Raw genomic sequence first — 20561 nt, 5'->3', positions numbered from 1 at the left:
AGATTCTAGGTGGAAACATACACCTTTACTACTTACTAGTGGTACAATCACAGTGAAAGCAAACCTCCATTTCCTTACCAGCAAAATGGAAAGAAAAATAAGGTGTAGTAAGGATGAAAGTGGGTAATTTTAAGTCACACTAGTGCCCAGCACAGGTAATCAATGAAGACTCCTGCCAGTGAATCAGTTATTTTTGCCTCTCAGGAATCACTACTGTACAAATGAGCATGGGCATTAAGCCAAAGGTCTAAAATGAGAATCATCACATGAAACAACAGCTGGACATTTACTGTTGGACTGGAAATCTTGTTGAAACATGATGGATTGTTAACAAATCCTGCCTATCATAGACCAACATGAAAAAACAATCTCAAATCTCATGTTCCATGGAGAACAGTGGGACTTGTAACTAATATGTTTCTCTTTTAGCTTTGGTGGCAAGGAGTTCCCATGGCAAGCTTGTGGGCTAACCTCCAGTTGGGTTATAGAACGACACGGTATGCATCTCTGTGCGTTTAATCTACGCTGGATTTGTCGTTTCACTGCTTCTAATTTGTCTTTATACTAGTTTATTTACATTTACATGTAACAATATCATCTACGTATTTCCTGTCCACCACTACTCATCCTTTACGGAAAGATTTTGTGGTGACTTACAGGACCCTCTATAAGAGCCTATACAGGCTTTATGAGTTTATAGAATATGCCAAATCTCCCAAATGTTGAAATAACCTTAAGGTCACATTGCACTTTACATTATTTTTGAGAAAAATAAAGTTGTCAACTGAATGTTTCTTGAGTTTCCTAACAGGTAAACTCTCACATGATTGATATCCAATGGTAAAAGTATGGTAAAAATCAGTTGAACTGAGCTAACGAGCCATGAACAGACACTGAAGAATCTTAGATGCACATCACTAAGAGAAATCTGCCCCTCTGAAAAGGTACATACTGTATGATTCTAAGCCTGTCACATTCTGTAAAGGGAAAACCATGGAGGCAGTAAAAACATTCACGGTTGTGAAGGGTTAGCAGGAAGGACAGGTGAATGGCGGAGCACAGATGATTTCAGGACAGTGAAACTATTCTGTGTGATATTATAATGGTGGCTGAAAGGCATCACATATTTATCAAAACCCACAGAAAATCAAATGCCAAGAGAGAACCCTAATGTAAACTACAGACTTCAGGTGATAATGATGTATCAATGTTGATTCATTAAATTGTAACAAATGTCCCACTGTGATGTAGGATGTTGATAGTGGGGAGGCCAAGTATGTGAAGGGAAGAGGGGATATGGGAACTCTCTGGACTTTTTGCACAACCTTGCTGAGAACCTAAAACTGCTCTATAAAATAGTCTATTGAAAAATCAGTGCATCGAGCCTTTGAGGTGGGAATCACCAGCATCCCTCAATTATCCCATTGATTTTTATTTTTCCTATTTTTTTTTTTTTTTTTTTTGAGACAGGTTCTGTCTCTGTTGCCCAGGCTAGAGAGCGCAGTGGTGGGATCTCGGCTGACCTCAACCTCCATCTCCTGGGCTCAAGTGGATCCTCCCGCCTCAGCTTCCCAAAGTACTGGAATTACAGGCATGAGTCACCGCTCCTGGCCATCCCGTTAATTACTCATAAAGCCAAATCCCTAGTATGCCACTTATCACCAACCTGCTTGAGAATATTCTGTTCTCTCATTAGTTTCTGCCGTTCTCTGTTGGGCTTGGAGAAGACAACTTCAAGAACATCTTGACCAGAATTAGTTCCTCCAGTGACAAAGTAAACCAAGTCTTCCAGCAGCTTGGTTACAGACCTTAGGAGGAAAGAAGCTATTAGAGATAGATGTGCTCAGCATTCAGCAGGCTGGAAGCTTCGCCTTGGAAGCCTTCTGGACTAATGAGCCAGTTACACTGGGCAGACCCACTCTTTCCAATTTCTTCAAAACTGACAAACCACCAAGGCCAAGTACCAAAGAGAGTGAAAGAAAACACATCATTGTCCAGAAAAGGATGATCAAATTTTATCTCAGAGTAACCTCATCCCCTGACGTTTAGTAATGTGGTTCTAGAGACAACTTTGAGACCGAAAAAAACAGGGACAGAGAGAGGGAGAGAGGGAGAGAGGGGGAGAGAGAGAGACAGAGAGAGAGAGGAAGAGAGAGAGAGAGGGAAAGAGGGAGAGATGGGGGGAGGGAGGGAGGGAGGGATCTTTATAACTTCATTATTATTTTTTGAGATGGAGTCTCACTTTGTCACCCAGGCTCAAGTGCAGTGGTATGATCTTGGCTCACTATAACCTCCACCTCCTGGGTTTAAGCGATTCTTCTGCCTCAGCTTCCAGAGGTGTTGGGATTACAGGCAACCACCACCAAGCCTGGCTAATTTTTGTATTTTTAGTAGAGATGGGGTTTCACCACATTGCACAGCCTGGTCTCCAACTCCTGACCTCAAGTAATCTACCCGCCTCAGCCTCCAGAAGTAATGGGATTACAGGCATGGGCCACCACGCCTGGTCTTCATAACTTTAGACTCAAAAAATGAATGCAAAAGTACTATTTCTCAAAAGTTACAAATTGAAGCCACCCATAAATGCCAAGGCCTGCTACTCCATGTTCAGCTGTTCAGAGTCACCATGGATGTCAGAAGCTCTCAGTGGGAGAGAATGGCTATGCTGAGCACGCGGCAGTGCTCACCTCCTTTCATTCTGGGTGATGGTGCCCTTCTCCAGCTTCCCAGCGATGGAGCCCAGCACCTTGCTGGCATCATTGGCAAAGTCGAGGTCCCGAACTTCAGCAGGAGAAACTGGAACTATGGCAAACGCTTCCTTATCCTCCTTCACAGGAGAGGTGCCAATCTGAAATTCAAGGTGGTCCTTGTGAGATAATCTCTTGGACGGGAAGAGTAAGACTTTAACCAAACACTACATTTACGAGACGTTGGCGGATCCCAAGGTACTGGAGCTATCTTGCAGTTAAAATGACATAGGAAAAAATTCTGGAGGGAAGTACTCCAAATGGTTAACAGTTGTTATCTCTGGAAATTGGTATTATGGGGACCAGTGAGGCAGGAAAGGGGCACTACTCTCATTTTTAACTTCATTTGTTACAGGGAACATGCAAGATTTTCATAATTAAAGATGTTTGTAAATACACAGTGAAAAAGCAAATATGGAAAATGGTAATTAATGAATCTAAGTGAGGAGCATTATAAGGATAGACACTGTACCATTATTTCAACTTTCCTATAAATGTAAAAACGTTCAGTAAAGAAATAAAAAAACTCCAATAACCTTCCCCAATGCCACAACAAAATGAAAGTTATGTGAGAGTATCCTTCCATTTTTTAAAAGAAAGCCCCCATGTCTATGTATTTATACTCTATGAGCCTAGACACAGTGGGGGAGGAGAAGCAGGGATAGAAAGTAAAGGGACTGAGAGAACATTCATGAAATAAAAGCCTATATTGCAATAGAGAGAGAAATAAATACTAGAGCTTGGGGGAAACTGATAGATACTTGTTTTTCCTCAAGTCACAAACAAACATTCCCTAGCCCAAATTATCCTTCAGATAGTCATGAAATGTGGCTGAAATAATTGCTCAACTATTAGGGCAGAAGCCATGGAATAAAATCAAAACTTCTAATTATTTCAAAAGCCCTGGGTTTCCTCCACTTTGGTCCCTTGGAGAGAATTCTTTTGTCACATTCAAGTTCAGCCATGACCATACTCTCGCCAAAGCAACAAAACTCCACAGCTCTATACTCCCTGATCTGTCCTCAAAGGAGCCCTTTCATTAGGAAACACAAGACCAAAAAGATACAAGCAAGTCCCAGAACTTACTTTCAGCATCACGGGCTTTTCTTCTTCCTTGTCAATAGGAATATTTGTGCTGTGAACCCACGTATTAGTACACAGGTGTCTGAGCCGAACATAAGAGTTCCTAACAGGGAAAAAAGAAGGGTTTTAAGGAAGGAAATATTCAGCTTTACTCTGTAGCCTCTGTAGTCTAGAATATATTCTATCAAAATAGAAATAGCAAAGTGGTTTCCCACTGCATACACTGGGCAATATACACTTCGGAGCAAATGGTTCAGGTCCAAGCCACATTCTGATTCATTTACAATAGAAAATCATTCATAATGCCTCTAAGGTTACTGCTATATGCTGTATTTCTAAATACAAGATCATACTCCATGAATGAGTGTCTCCGCATAAACGGAGCGTGAGAAAGAGCAACGAGAAGTGCTTACAGGGTATATATTAGCGTTTATCACAAGAAATAACAATAAAGCAATGATTGAAATTTTCATATGGATCAGTGAAACAATAAATGATATCATAAAATTTCTGGCAAAAAAAAAATGAGTATTTACTAATCTCGTAGTAGGGAAAGCCTTTTGAATCATGTAACAACATGTAAGATTCCTAAATTTTAAAAGTAAAAGTTGGCTAACTCTCATTACATAGTTTAAATTTTATATCATCTATATAGAAAAAAAGAACCATCATAAACAAAGTTGAAAGAAAAATCACCATAGCCTGGGAAAATCAAAGAGTAACACATTGCATTAAAAGGTTATTACTCTACACAAAGAGCTGTTACAAATCAATAACAAAAACATGAATATTGGAAGTGAAAACGGGACAAGGACACAAACTGGTAATAACGAAATACAAAGGGCCAAGCAACACGGAAGTATAGATTCTGCCTCCTTAGTACAGGAGTTACACAAGTTAAAACAACATATCATTTTATTAAATCATATTCCAAAGATCTTAAAGACTGATAAAACCCAGTATCAAAAAGGGCTTAGGGAAGTAAATACTATGTATTGCTGATTACAGTGTAATCAAGTAAAACTCTGAAAAGAAGTCTAGCACTTTGTAGAACACATAAAATATATCTATGCTTTCATCTACCAATCCTATTTTCAGGTATTTTTCCCTAAATGGTGATAGCACAGGTGCAAAATGAGGCAAACAGATGTTCAATAAAGCATTATGTATAATAATAAAAACTGTAAACAATCTGATATCTCAATAATGGACTAGTTAATATAATAGAATACAATTCTATTATATTCTATTGTTGCAATGTAATATTAATGTATTACACATTAATACATACATAGTATTGTATTAATACAGCATTACAGAACAGTCCAATAATGAACCAGTTAATACAGTATTAACTAGGTGATACTACAGGTATTTAAAGATGATTACAATTGACTACAACATATTTTTTTCCTTTGGAGACAGGGTCTCACTCTGTCACCCAGGCTGGAGTACAGTGGCATGATCTCAGCTCACCGCAACCTCTGCCTCCCAGACTTAGGTGATCTTCCCACCTCAGCCTTCCAAGTAACTGGGACTACAAGTGTGTGCCACCACGCCAGGCTAATTTTTTTTGCATTTTTTGTAGAGTCGGGGTTTTGCCAAGTTGTCCAGCTGGTCTCAAACACCTGGACTCAATCAAGTGATCTGCCTGCTTTGGCCTCCCAAAGTGCTGGGATTACAGGTGTGAGCCAATTGCGCCCAGCCTGATTACAACGATTATTTAAGATGATGACAATTGATAATCATGTGCTTGGAGATATACACAAAATATAGTATTTAGTTAAAAAATGTTCAAAATAGCTTATGATCCCATCTATAATAAATGATACAATCATCTCCATGTGACCAGAGACTTGTCTAAAACTATAAAAACCAAAATATTACCAGCAGTTGTCTCTGAATGATTGAAACACAATTAATACTTGACGAGGGGCCATATGTGAAATCCATAAATGACAGTGACATTTCCACTAACCAGCATCATACTGAAGAGTCAGAATTGCCCAAACAACTCTGTCTTAAACATTACAGATTCTGGGTTCTGCTGTGGGACTCACTGACTTATGATATGCTGCTTAAACTCTCTGAGCCTCAGTTTCTTCATCTACAAGAAAGGGTGACAGCAATACCTATCTCACTGGGTTTGTTGTGAAATATGAAATTATATAACACAAGAAGAGCACTAGCCTTATGCTTAGCATGCAGTCAGCACTCACTAAGAGTCAGCCATTATTATTAATAATGTTGATTCTGCTGTTAAGAGTAAGCTTTTTTCCCATTTGTAGTCCAGTTATTTCCCCTCAAAAAACGCATTCTTAGGCAACAAGACTAAAAGTTAAATTTAATAAAATAAAGATTTCTGGTCTAACGTCTCAATCCTTGTAAAAACAATTTACTACACACACAGTGAATTTCAGGTATTTTATTTTCTAGTTTGTTTTCAATGGTTTATTCAATTGCCATTCAATTTCCTAGTTGCTTCTACTCCCTTCCTCTTTACCCAAACCAAGAGCTCTCCCAAGGTTCAGCGAAGGAGGAAGGGAGTAGAGGGAACTAGGAAAATTGAGCTACTTGGGCTTACAGTTTGGCTTGTTTACCTAAATATAGCACTTCTCATTCAACTACTGAGAACATACCAGTGATGAGCCATTAAAAGAAGTCAGTTGCCATATTGCACAGCCAGTTTAAACCTTTCACCAAATCCTTTATAAAAATCTAGAAGAAAAGGCAGTAATGATTTGGATTCCAAGAAACCTGGTCAGGCTACCTATACCAGGCCTGATTCTTTTGGGATAAGCAATTTTAAAATCATACCTTGGTACAAGGCTGTCACCTCCGCGGAGGGTGGTGGGGTCTAGCTCAAAAATGGAGGAGATGTCATTGCCTTCGGGCACAGAGACCAGAGAGTACACCATCTTTTCTTGGGCATTTCGCAACCTACTTCGAGAGGCGTCCTGATCAGGGTCTACCTGAGGAAGAAAAGTCTTCAAATCAAGAACTGTGCACACAAAACCCTTCACTCTCTACAATTATTCCACAATCCACAGGAACGGAGAAGAAAGGATCGTGAATGTCAGCAGTTGGCAGGAGAAGGACCACAGTTACAGAGCAGTCCTAAAAGATGACAACTGGCCATGCAGCCAAGGATATTTAAGGTCTAACCTCTTTGTGTTGCAATAAAAATGTTCCGACCATGCACAGTGGCTCACGCCTGTAATCCCAGCACTTTGGGAGGCTGACGTGGGTAGATCACTAGGTCAGTTCAGGAACAGCCTGACCAAGATGATGAAACCCCATCTCTAATAAAAATACAAAAAAGTCAGTTGGGCGCGGTGGTAGGCACCTGTAATCCCAGCTGCTCAGGAGGCTGAGGCAGGATTATCACTTGGACCCGGGTGGCAGAGGTTGCAGTGAGCTGAGATTGCACCACTACACTCCAGCTTGGGTGACAGAGTGAGACTCTGTCTCAAAAAAAAAAAAAATGTTTTAACAATGTGGAGTTACCCTAATAGATGACTGTGGAAGCAGTGCTCTAGTTGATAAAGAACTCTACATACGTACATCCATCCACAGAAGCTGGGGGAGAGGGAATTTTGAGGAAACTCATCCTGCAGATTTGGTTATGGGTAGTTGTATTCATCTATAGTGATAATTGTCTACTGACAATATGATACAGCGACTCCACAGGAGAAAAACTAAAACAAAATAAGCCTGAATCCAAGTGTTTGTAGGCAGCAACCCCAATGCAGCCAAAACAAATATTTGAGAAGTCAGCATTGCCCTGAAAAAGATGTCCATCATTAATTGAGAGGGCTGCTGATGACAGATCAGGGAAGATGGGCCTCTCCTGTGACATCAGGGATTTGGCTGAGAGCGAAGAAAATCTCTGACAGTGAAGGCTGAGGAACAATGACAAAACCTTTCCTGAGAAACTAGAAAAGCACATTCTAGGCTCCAAAGCCCATCTGCCTAGAGATTCAAGGAGAGGGCTTAGACAAGGAGCCAGCTCAGAAAGGCTTGGCCAGCACGCTCTCCGCCTCGGCCAGCGCGCTTACTCTACATTGGGTGATTTTCCACGTCTAACATCCTTGAGGGATGACAGCATCCACCTGCATCTACTGGGGAAGCACATTTTCTTTGTCACTACAGTCTGCTTTTCTTAGGCTGAAGCTCTGCCTCCTTTCCAGATGGGGAGAAAGAAGACTTCGCCAGGAAGACAAAGGAATCAAGAAATGGAAATCAAATCAAAGGCAAAGGAGAGCACCCAGGAGACTCTAACACCACGGGTACTGAAATGCAGGCCGCAGGGCAATAGCCTGTCAGTTCAGCTGCAGCCCCCAACCTCTGTGTGTATGTTTTAAAAAAAAACCTCTGTGTGTATGTTTTGGGTATTCTTTTAATACCCAAATCGTGTATCTCCTCCCTTTCTCACACTTTCTCCTGTAATCACTTGTCCCTTTACCTGAACCAACCCCAGATCCTTATTCTATCTACACTAAAGGAAGAATTGCCTGGAGAGCAACAGAACGCCTCTACAACCTCAGTTCAGGAGTAAGAACTTTGAGCAACATTTGTTCTCTCCTAACCACCTGGCAAAGCACTCCACGTGCTGCTTTCAAAATAAACTCTGACATGGTTATGGTTTGAGACACAGGGCTCAGCTACAGGCTGGCAGTTAAGTTTCAGAAACCTGCGGGAGTCGAGAGGAAAATCACAATTGCATTACACCGACTGTATCTGGAAACGTGACCGAGTGGCCGCGTCCTGACATCCTTTCAGTGTGCAGTCAGCGCTTGCCACCTAGTGGGAAGAAAGGCACATGTGCAGAAGCCTGGCAAAGGAACAGGAGCCTCTGGTGGTCCTTTTCCTCCCTCTGGCACCAAGCAAGTGGCTTCAGGGTCCTGAATTTAGAAGGACAAGCACAACAAAGCCAAGTGAGGTCCAAGGCATAAACCACAGGCACTGAAGCTGTTCTTAGGGAAACCAACCAACGATCAGCATAGAACGAGGTGCCTCCTCTCCCAGACTCAAACAGCCCAAGGTTTTCCACCCACATTTCCAAACCAAGAAGAGTATAGGGGGTGGGGTCCTCCCTGTACTAACACCTTGCCACAGAGGCAGATCTGTGCTGTTGGCCGTGTGGGTGCCAGGTAAGCCCCCTTCTCCGCACGCAGCCCACCCCCAATTAACATCGAAGTAGCCAGAGCGATGCAGTCTAGATCTGCACTCAAGGCTGCTGGCACATCCGCCTCTCTGACGCAAAGAAGCAGGAAAACATCAAAAAACCACTGAACTCCGAGGGAGCATGAGATGCGGGATAAATCAGGACTACTCTGAATGGCTGCTTCCTCCTCTGTACCAGGAAGGTCCTAAAACCCGCCCTAACTCCTTTTACGCACTGCTATGCAGCCCAGACAACCTGGTGGATGCAAAGGCACTAAAAATGCTAATGATCTTGGAGAACTTGAAAAATGCCACTTGTACAGATGAAGGAATTGAGGCTTATAGAGGAAAAGTAACTTGTCCAAGGTCACGCAGCTCATAAATGGCACGGCTAGTATTTAAACTACGCTCTTCCTCCTGCACTGTAAATCCAAGTCTTCCCTCCTGCATCAGGAGGCCAAAAGAGCAGCCCTCTACCCGCCAGAGCACAAGGTTCATTTGGACATCAGCGCTCACTGAAAGGAGCTGCAGCTTGCCTCATCTCAGAGGTAAGACTTCTTCCAAGTCACCACAGACAACAGCATGGAGACCAGTGGATGTCGGCCACACAGAGGAAGCTCCTTTCCTTGAAATAAAGAAGGTGCAAGGACAAGAACTGTCTTAAGAAACTCAATGCCCGTGCCAGTCCAAGTGTTCAAACAATAACTACATGAACACGACATACAGAAGTTTTACAACAGAGCTCCTTGTGCACTGACAGAGTTAAACTACATCAGTGTTTTCCAAGCCATATTAACTGTGGAAACAAAGCTTCCAAAATGAACTCTGGAAATAGGGGTGACAAGGATGAAGAGAAGTTAGGTGAGCCTTGGGTACCCCAGTAAGGAGCAGAAAGAGGAGGAGAAGCTCCCCAGCAAGTCCACAAACCCACAGCAGGAAGGCCTCAGCTAGAGTGCTTTTCAAAGCCAACATTTTACCAAGATATCACTAGAAGGATAGGCATGACAGCAGAATTCACACTTTCCAAGGACAATTACAATTTGAATTCCCTCCACCCAATTCCCTTCATTAACGTGCCTTAAGAAAATCCCTCCACTTTTTTTTCAAAATCTTGCCAAAAAAAAGAAATATCCTCAAAACCACCTTCCATGCCCACTACTGAGATCATCATGTAGACACACACGTCAAAACAAGAAGTATCTTTTTTTTTTAAATCCTGGAACAGAATCAAGCACTCCACAAGAAAACTGTCACACTTATACCCCTAACCTCCACGCAACACAACCACTGCCTTCTTCAACCCATAAATGTGGACACCTGAAGCCCAAAGTGTCTACCTGTCAGTGTTACTTGGCGATATGGTCTCTAGAGAAAGATCCATTTGCACTTAAAATTCCAAACTACATTCTACACTAAAGCCTATTTCTGACTTTACAGAAATCAAGTACGGATCGTTAGACAGCTGAGAGTCTAATCACATGCCAGGTGCACCGTGCTTCACGTGTTACCGCCATAGCCTCAGTAACAGTATCCATCTCACACAGTTACTCCCTGAAAAACCTCTGTGAATCACAGACTGAGGTCAGTGGCAATAAGACAATTGGTTTTAAAAGGCCATTTTCTGTATGGGCCATTACTGTCTCCAACCCTAGGAGTCCTCCAAGTAATACCATGAACTTCTCCAGTTTGGAAGCAGAGACCTCATTACTACACACAGAAATACCATCATGAACAACAGTCCCCAGACCAATTAACACACAAAGGACTATGATCCCTCTCAAGGGAAGCACAGAAAATGATCCTGTTTTAAGGAGCCTAATGTTTCTCCTTCCCCAGCGCTCAGTGACCACAGTGACGGTGTCTTAAATGGAGCTCCAGATCATTTGGCCGCACCCTACCGGATGAAGACAAGAAGACTCTTGTCCATACTTACTGAGGGCTGAAACTCCAGGCACTCTTCCTCAAAGTCAGGGTCTACCTGATGAAAAAGAATCATTAGGAAATTAAAACATCCATTGCTTTCTTAAGGACTGGGCCCCACTTGCAGGAGACTTCAAGGGCTGCAAACATCCTTGAACAGCTAAGAACTTGTCCGTCCCCTCTGTTCACAAGACCAGCATGCCACGACAATGACACAGGTCACACAGGTACAGCACACATGGAACATCTACCAGTCACCAAGAGACGGCTCTCAAGTGTTGACAGAGAAAGACAATGGATTCACTGGCAAAGCAATAGTTAAAAGCCTGAGATGAATAAAAGATCAGTACACAGTCACTATAATCCTGCTTATTTTTGGCTAAAAATAAAAAATTTAAGCCTCCAGCAATCACTACATTAGCCTCAAAACATAATAGATAATGCCACCACCGTTAGTCTTCCACAAACCACGTAAATCAACATCTCTCACAGCTAATTAGCTGGGTCCATAATTCTCTATGGCTTTATCTGAAATTTGAACTTAGACTTCTTGATTTTTAGTTCTTAAATATATCAAAATCATCAGCTCATGTATTAGGCACATGGGGGGCTGAGCACACTCAGAGCCAGCCTTCCTCAGGTCAGGCACAGGAGCAGTGCTGACACCCACCATCACCTTTGACATCTCTCAGCGGTCTCATGGGTGGTGGTCCCAGACAACAGTGGGGGTCTTTTGATGCACGACTAGAATCTGATAGAAATATGCATCGCACATCTCCCAGCAGATCAAAGTAAAACTCAACATCAGTCGCACAGTAGGATGGCTCCTTCGCCTGATACAAAATTAAAAGGTAAATTCCTCCTGTCCTTCAGCATTGAGACTTTCGTCTCCTCAAAAACTCTTCACATTTTTTTTTTGAGATGAAGTCTCATATTGTCACCCAAGCTAGAGTGCAGTGGTGCGATCTCGGCTCAGTGAACCTCCTCCGCCTCCCATGTTTAAGCGATTCTCCCGCTTCAGCCTCCCAAGTAGCTGGGACTACAGGCGCACACCACCACATCCGGCTAATTTTTGTAGATACAGGGTTTCACCATTTTGGCCAGGCTGATCTCGAACTCCTCAGCCTCCCAAAGTTATGGGATTATAGGTATGAGGCACTGTGCCTGGCCCCTTCACAGACATTTAAGGTAAAGTTAATTTCTGTGATTTTTGACATTCCTACAAGTAAAAGATAGGCCGCTGTCTATTCCACTAATGCTGAGTAGTCAAATTTCTTTATAAGATTGTCTAATTCCTTAGTGCTTCTGTCTCTACATATCCTGTTTCTGCTGCAGCCTCAGTCACTCATGCTGGGTGTGGGGCTGGGAGACAAAAACGTGGGGAGGGTAGCATGTAAGAGCAAGATGGAAAATAATACCGAAAACCTAGATTGGCATTACCTTCTAACTTATCTTCTCCCCACATCTTGATCAGCACCCCTGTCACGTACTAAAATGTGGTAATCATTTTTGATTCTTCTAGGGAAATGAAGCAGAAGAAAACAGAAAAACAGGAGGAAAAGCAAAGTGACTGAGTATATTTCCTTAAGCCTTTAGTACACGATGGCTATCCAAGGGAATGAGAAAAGGTGGTGAGGTGAGTCAGTCTTGAAAGAGAAAACCATAGGGGCTGCTACTTACCTCTGCTGCCAAGTAATGCCCTGTGGCCAGGTGCTTGAAACGGAAAAGGCTGTTCCAATACCCTGCTCCGCCCCGACACGGGTCATGTTGGACCACCTGCAAGAAGAATGAACAGGAGTCAATGAAATGTCAACCTACACTAGGGAGATGTTGAATAGGAGACAGCACATGTCATAGTTCAGGAGTGATATTTATGAGCTGGAAAAAAAATCAGCATCATCAACAAACCCATTGCCAGTGTCATATGTAACATCCAAACTCAAAAGTAAACAATGTCTCTCCAAAGAAGGAATTGAGTCTCCTGGTTAACATGCAATGGTTGGGATAAAAACTTCAATGGTTTTCAGGTTATTTGCCTTCGCCATAATGAAGTAGCAGATTCTTAAACTTATCTACAAAAAGCACAGCCAATTAAAAAAAAACTTACCTACAAAAAGCACAGCCAACTTCATGGAGAACTGTCAAAGCAACCTATACACATACTCATGTGCTGGAACACACACACACAGGCCTGTGCTCTGAAATGTGAAACTCAGTGCCTGGGCCAATGTCATCAGAAAAATAAATGTCACATCAGCTTCTGGCCAAGATAGATTTAACTAGCACTGGTAGCTGATGCCATAAAAAATCAGACACTGCAGAGAATAGAAGAAACTGCCATACACAACTAGAAAACTGTATAAAATATCCCAAACAACTGTGTTCACATGTTGGACAACTGGTGGTACATAATGGTGATCTCTGAGAACAGGGAAATAGACAAGGCCAGCTCAGCTATTGCTCTGATTTTGTTTTTCTATTTTTGTTTTTTTTGGAGATGGAGTCTCACTCTGTCACCCAGGCTGGAGTGCAGTGGCACGATCTCAGCTCACTGCAACTTCCACCTCTGGGGTTCAAGCAATTCTCTGCCTCAGTCTCCCGAGCAGCTGGGAGTATAGGCGTGCGCCACCACGCCTGGCTAATTTTTGTATTTTTAGTAGAGACGAGGTTTCACCATCTTGGCCAGGCTGGTCTTGAACTCCTGACCTCGTAATCCACCCACTTTGGCCTCTCAGAGTGCTGGGATTACAGGCATGAGCCACCATGCCCGGCCTGCTCTGATTTTCTACCCAGTGAGTTCTCTCTGGATGGCAGCACGGGGAGGAAGAATGCAAGCTGAGGGCACTAAGCTCATGGAATTACGGAGACAGATCAAAGTTTAGAGAGACCGAGGCAGCTAGAATTTGTGGGGATGGACTACTAATGCATATAGAGCTACACACAGAAAAAGCTCTGGAATTCTGCACAGGAGCCTCCTTTGAGTTTCTGGTTGAACATCAGACTGCACATGTATAAGGCAAGACCCTATGAGACCAAATGAAGAAAAACAAGTAGTCTGAAAGCTGAACATTCCCAGAGCTCACACAGGGTTGGGAGGAGTCCTGATTCTGAAAAGCCAAAGCAGAGAAACCATGTGGAATACCCTGTGCATTAGTAGACACATCAAAGTGGTCCCATCTTGGAAGTGGGGGCTAACCTAGCCCAAAAATTAAGGCTACACAATGCCTGACTGAATAAACCTTGAAAATAAGCCTCCAAAGGACCAAAGAGATCCACGAGTCACTTTAGTGTCTAAGAAAAGAAAATTCAGTCCTCTTTAAAGGAGCAATGGACTCCAAATACTCAACAAACTTATATTACAATGCTCAGTAAATAAAGGACTAGACAAAGAATCAGAAAAATGTGACCCATGAACTCAAGATCTGTCAGACAGTATCAAATAATCCAGCACATGTCTGTGTGGATTGGTGGGGGCAGGAGAAATATTTCACTCATAAATATAATGACTCAAAGTTTTCCCATTTTGACATATACCCATAGTTTCAAGAAACTCATTGAACTCTAGCAGAGTAAACAGACAGACACACACACACACACACCAAGGCATATCATAATCAGATTAAGGTAAACCAGAAATAAAAAAGAAAAGTTTTTACAGCTGCTGAGATGAGGGGAGGCTGCATGGCAGAGACACTATACAGAGGGAATACATTTTTTTTAATCCATTAAATAATCACAAACAATGTAAGCCAAAAGACAATGGATCAAAATCTTTAAAAAAAGTAAATTCTATCTACCTAGAATTTTATATCCAACAAAAAAATCCTTCAAAATGAAGGCCACATGGAGAAAATGGGACCCTGACACTGCTGGTGAGAATATAAAATGGTGCAGCCACTGTGGAAGGCAGTCTGGCAGTTCCTCAAAAGGTCAAAAATAGAATTACTACATGACACACAAGTCTGCTGCCAGGAGACCTGAGAACATACATCCATACAAAAAACTGTATATCAATGTTTGTAACAGCATTATTCACAGGAGTCAAAATGTGAAAACAATCCAAATGCTATTAAATGATAAATGAATAAATAAAATATGGCACATCCATACAATGGAATATTATTTGGCAATAAAAATGAAGTACTGATACATGTGGCAATATGAATACACTTTGAACATGTTATCTGGTCTAAATGTGTACGTCCTCTCATAACTCACAGGTTGAAACCTACCCCCTAAGGTTATAGTATTAGAGATCGTTCACATTATACTTCACCTTTGGGAGGCAATTAGATCTCAGGCCAAGTCTTTATGGATGAGAACAGTTTCCTTATAATTATAAAAGACATCCCAGAAAGTCCCCTCTTTGTGCCATGTGAGGACCCAGCAGATGAACCAGGAAGAGTACCATCACCAGACACTGCCAGTGCCTTGATCGTAGGTTTAAAGTCTCCAGAACTATAAGAAATATGTATTTCCGATATTGATAAGCCACCCAGTTTATGATATTTTATTATAGCAGCCCAAATTGGACTAAGATGTCATCCCAGGTGAAAGAAGTCAGATATGAAGGACCAAATAAGGTAGGATTCTGTTTATATGAAACATGCAGCACTGACAAATCTAAAGAGATAGGAAGTACATTAGCTACCAAGGGCAAAAGAATGGGTGGCTATTGAAGGGGAAATAGGGAGTGACTGCTAATGAGCATAGGATTTATTTGGGGGTGATGAATAAGCTACAGACATGGAAAGTAAACCCTGGCTCATTATTACAAATATAAAATACATGGTGTTGTCTTCCCTTTTTAATTTTGAGGGGCACTTAACTTTCCAGAATCCATTTCAAAAAATGAGAGAAAGAAATAGTCAATGTCTTCCTAAGAAATTCAGGAAGAAAAACTGGCAAGAAACAACAACCTTTGAGGAATTCTATTCTTCTTTAAGTTGCACACTGATTATATTACTCCCTTCCTCAAACAATTTTCCATATTTCTCCCCTGCCCATAAATTAAATCCCAACTCCCTACAGCCTGGATATATGGCCTTTCAGGCTCTGGTCTCCAAAACAGCTTCTGTTTAATTTTCCAGGCATATCCCACGCCCTCCACCAAACAATTACGGAGTTTTATCCCACTCTGCCTCACATTTCCACATCCTGCACCATTCTCTTATGTGAAGTAACCTACTCCGTTCATCTCTTCCTTCTGAAATATAGATCATCCTGTAGGTACCAGATCAGATGCTATCTCCTTCAGGAAGTCTTAATTTTTCACCCAACCAGAAATTCACCCTCTCTCACTGAAATCTCCAGAGCACGTGGAATATGCCTCTTATCACCTTCACCATCCCCTGTGTGTTCCAGTTATCTGGGTGCATATCTTCTCATTTCTGCCCCATCACTAATGTGGCATCACCTATGTATCATGTTGGGTAGACACTGGATTAAATATTGCTGTAACAGAAGGAGAGAAATGAGCAAGGGAAAGAAAACAATAAAAGAGTTTAGATGGCTCAGAGAAAGATATTTCTAATTTCATTTTTGAATTTTCTCCAAAGTACATATTTTCTCCCTCTACATAAATATCCAGCACCATAATATGTCATGATGCACTTACTTCATTAAGCCATCCCCAATCCATTTTTGGAACAGGGTGGGTATAAGTACCTGTTTGTGACTTATATATATACACATATGTATTCTGTGTATGACCACGTGTGTGTGTGTGGGGTGTGTGTGTGTGTGTGTGTGTATTTGTAGAATTTACATAGAGAAAGCCTATATATAGGCTTATATCTTATAAACCCATGAGCCCTTTCTCCACCTCACTCTTACCTCCACCTCCCACAGGGCTTTTGAACTAGTGGCAGATGTGGCCGACTGCCGGCCTGTGGTTCTCAGGAAGACATGCTGCTTCTTCCTGTGTTCGTCACAAGTGAGAAACTTCTCCTGTTCAGCATGGAACAGCCTCACCACGTCACCCTGAAAGTCAACACAAGAAAGAATTAAGGAAAAAAGAATTTAAAAAGATAATTAGATTGACGCCCCCAAGAAGGGCCAAGTAATGCTCAGCCCATAAAGCATCAAACTCACCCCCTTTAATATGTCATCTTTGTTATCACTCCATTTCATGAAAAGGACTATTTTCCAGCTTGTATTGCAGTTGACGGAATTGACCTGAAAAACAGATTTTTTCATGTACCCCTCACAACAACTATGTCATCCTGCCCCCAAATTTCTCACTTCAGCCTAGGAAGCAAGGTTGTACTTGCTAAAAGCTCTGAAGATTGACACTACTAAAATCACAGCACCTGCAAATTCAACTGGCCTGTTGGCAGAGTTTGGCAATAAATGGCTCATTTGCACCCATCACTATGCACACTCCAACCATGACTAATGGAACCAACCCTCCTGCCTTTCTGGAATGATATTTTCCTTTTCCTCCAAGTCTCTTGTTCTGTAGCCAGAAAGTAAAGGCTTGGTGAAAAAAAGTACTTATAAAATGGAATGAGCTATAAAAGGAAAATATGAGTCCAGTGTTTATGTTCTAAACTGTTAATGATCATTGTTAAAAACGCAGCCATTGTTTGTGCACTAAATCTATGCCAGGCACTAGGCTTAGGTGCTAACATGCATGATCTCCTTTAATTCTCGGCCACACCCTAAAAAACAGGTCTGACCACCACCCCCATTTCGAAGATAAGGAAACTGCTATGCAGGAAGACTGGGTAACTAACCTACCGTCACAGAGCTACGAATGGCAAATGGGATGTGAATCCACATCTGTCCCACTGAAGAGTGTGTCCTTACCCGTCAGACAAAGATTTATGTCACAAGTAAGTAACATCCTCGTGTCCTGTAATTGCCAATTTAGAGGATAAGTAGATGTATTGCCAAAAGGAAGCTATCACCCTTGCAGGGCTGCTGATAATCTGCAGTGTTCCTTTATGAACAGTTAGAAAGAGGCACCCTATACAGGTAGACAAATTAGAAAAAGGTGCTCCTATGGCCAGAAAAAAAATAGGAAAAGGGGTCATCTCTGGCTTCACAAATTAAAAAACCATCCCTCAGTGATGCTAGGCTTAGCAAACTGAACACTAGAATGAATGTCAGCCCCCATCTACTGCCCACTGTGCAGAGCTGCACAACCTTACATGGCAGCCTTGACTCTGGGCCTGTTTCTTCACCTGCAGAACAGGCACCCTGCCCCAAGTCACTGCTGAAGTCACTCTCAGTATGTGCATGCACTGGCGCCAGCCAGACCTGCTCCTGCAGGATAACCACGCCCGCAGGCATAACTTGATATCCTTACCTCATTGCAGCCTGGGTTATCTACCAGTTGATGGCTGCTAGCATGGAGGGGCTGACCAGCATTCACTGGGTTCAGAACAACCTTGTCGCCTATGACCACCTGGAAAGGAAAGGAGCAACAGACCTTTGCACAAAACTGATAAAGACTGCAGACTGACCAATGGGCAGTTCTAGGAGACATATGACTCTTTGTTGAAGAAGGCAAGGCCGATCCCCAGCAAGTATAAAGATGCAGCACATACCAGGCATCCTTCAAAACCTGACCCTGTGCAGAGGGGGTCATGTTTACAAGGCTAAGCCTGAATTTTGTTACCTGAGTGTTATTGATTTTACAGAGATGTGTCAAAGCCAGTCCAGAGCGGGGGTGGGGGGGAACCACTTATATTTATTATGTTCAGTTTAAGGTATCTATCAGTAGGTTTTAAGTAAATTTAAGAAAAAACAAGAGTCTGAGGTAGCTCTTTATGTTGGACAGACAAAGTCATAATTTTATGTTTTTAAATCAATTACTTTCATATTTTTACTGTCACTCACATTCAGAAATACATTTTCTATGATCAAGTCATATATAGAGCCATATAGACTTATACACGTTTGTATATTTATAATATATATAATAATATACTATATATATAACAAAAACGAAAGTTACCCCCACCCCCAACAATACTTATTACACATAACACCGTCTGATCTTTCTGTTCTATTCCACTTTCAAAAATGATACTCACAAGCCACTAAATTGATTTCATGGCCCAGGAATGGGTCTACACCTATTGTTTGTAAAATACTATTTTAAATTCAAGCCCATCTCATCTTCTCAACTAAGTCATGGCCACACAGATTCACTTAAGGATAGGAGAGCCAAGAGTGTGCTGAAAATGAAATTCAGAACAAGGCACACTAGTTTTTTATTTTCATAGAGAAGATGGTTTCCAAAGGTGCAAAACCATCTATTTTCAGCTTATCACATCTGAGGAGCATATACAATTGAATTTTCTTTAACTTCAAATGAATATAAGTTCATTCGATAAATCCAACACTTTTGCTGAAACCTAAGTTTTGCTGGGCTTTTCTTTCTGTTCACAGTTAAGGATCAATTATTTACCAACTGTGTCAAAGCCCAGTTTTAAGGTTAGGGCTGGTTGAGCATTTTGAGACTATTTCATGCTGTTTGAGGTACACTTTTCAATAAAGAGCAACTACTTTAAAATCATAACAAGATCAAAAATATAGCCGATAGCATTTAATCACAGTCACTGTTAAGTATATGCCCACGTAATGGCTGACTAATTCAGCCAACAAATATCAGCACTGCTGTAAGTCTCCCTGAAAAGGCTTCCTGCAGTTTCATATACTAGAGAACCCTCAGGAGTGGGCCCTGCTCCAGACCCACTGCATTGATCAGCACGGTGGGGAGCCTGCTGCTTCTCGACACAGGAACAAATGAGGCTTCTCCCAAAGTCTACTCTCCTTCCCTACTATGGTTATTTCTTTTCCATCCTCCAACCTTTACTAACTTTATTTCCAAAATAGAAAAGACATTTCTATTCCAATAATGGATCTGGAATGACAAGGACCCTCTCCAGGACATTAATACGGGATAGCTGTTTTTGTGGTAAAGTTCCTAAGGCAATGGGCTGTTCATACAATGTTTTCAGAAGTCCAGGAGGAAAAACACAGTGACTGTATTTAGGTCACACTTCTCTCCACAGTTCCCTGTTTCCCAAACACTAGTTTCCATAGCAATTCCCTTCTCTTTATACAGGACAAGCTTTTGGTTCCAACTTTTAACATCTCCTCCTTGACTCTAATACACAGTCATGCTTGAAGGCATGGCACGGAACGCTTTCTAGGCGGAGAATCTGCACTTACGCTGTCTCCAATGGATCGCAGCTTATAGAATGGCTGAATATAAAACCAGGACCCTTCATTTCCAGCCTCATCCAACGTGACTCTCATGGCATTCTTCTCCAGCAGAGCGGGAAGCCTCTTATTCACTGTTAGGTATTTATTACTTTTCAAATGCAGGAGCTAAAAACCCACCAAGAGAATAAAGTGAATGTCAGCAAATCTGAATCTACCACTCCTTCTCTCAATCATATCAACTATATGGCAAACATTCCTCCTACCACTGAGCTGCTGGTGGAGTTAGAGAATCACAGAGCGCCTAAGGCTGCAGATGATTAGAACAGGAAGAAGAGAAAAGGAAGCAGAATGAGAGGGCACAGTAGAAGAAAACCTATCATGTTTTATTGTGTTTTATTTTCAACATAGCCTTGGGCAAGATGGATGTTGCTCAGGTCAACTGTGCCATCAGCCCCTGCCATTTGC

The 20561-nt window shown here is 41.9% G+C and overlaps 1 protein-coding gene across 1 annotated transcript in view; it reads right to left on the bottom strand.

The window, feature by feature from the left end:
* ITPR1 (inositol 1,4,5-trisphosphate receptor type 1) overlaps nt 1-20561 on the bottom strand; it is a 362730-nt gene that overhangs the window by 193193 nt on the left and 148976 nt on the right. The window contains exons 7-16 of the mRNA XM_064361952.1: nt 20103-20261; nt 18229-18327; nt 17010-17093; nt 16752-16898; nt 12597-12692; nt 10930-10974; nt 6648-6802; nt 3834-3933; nt 2688-2848; nt 1667-1808 (exon numbers count right to left, since the gene is read on the bottom strand). Coding sequence (XP_064218022.1) covers nt 1667-1808; nt 2688-2848; nt 3834-3933; nt 6648-6802; nt 10930-10974; nt 12597-12692; nt 16752-16898; nt 17010-17093; nt 18229-18327; nt 20103-20261 — 1188 coding nt within the window. The remainder of the gene's footprint in view (nt 1-1666; nt 1809-2687; nt 2849-3833; nt 3934-6647; nt 6803-10929; nt 10975-12596; nt 12693-16751; nt 16899-17009; nt 17094-18228; nt 18328-20102; nt 20262-20561) is intronic.

This window comes from Aotus nancymaae, unplaced genomic scaffold, assembly GCF_030222135.1.
Source record: "Aotus nancymaae isolate 86718 unplaced genomic scaffold, 86718_ANA_hifiasm-v0.15.2.pri h1tg000046l, whole genome shotgun sequence".
Taxonomy (NCBI): Eukaryota; Metazoa; Chordata; class Mammalia; order Primates; family Aotidae; genus Aotus; species Aotus nancymaae.
This window is presented reverse-complemented; position numbering and strand designations above follow the sequence as displayed.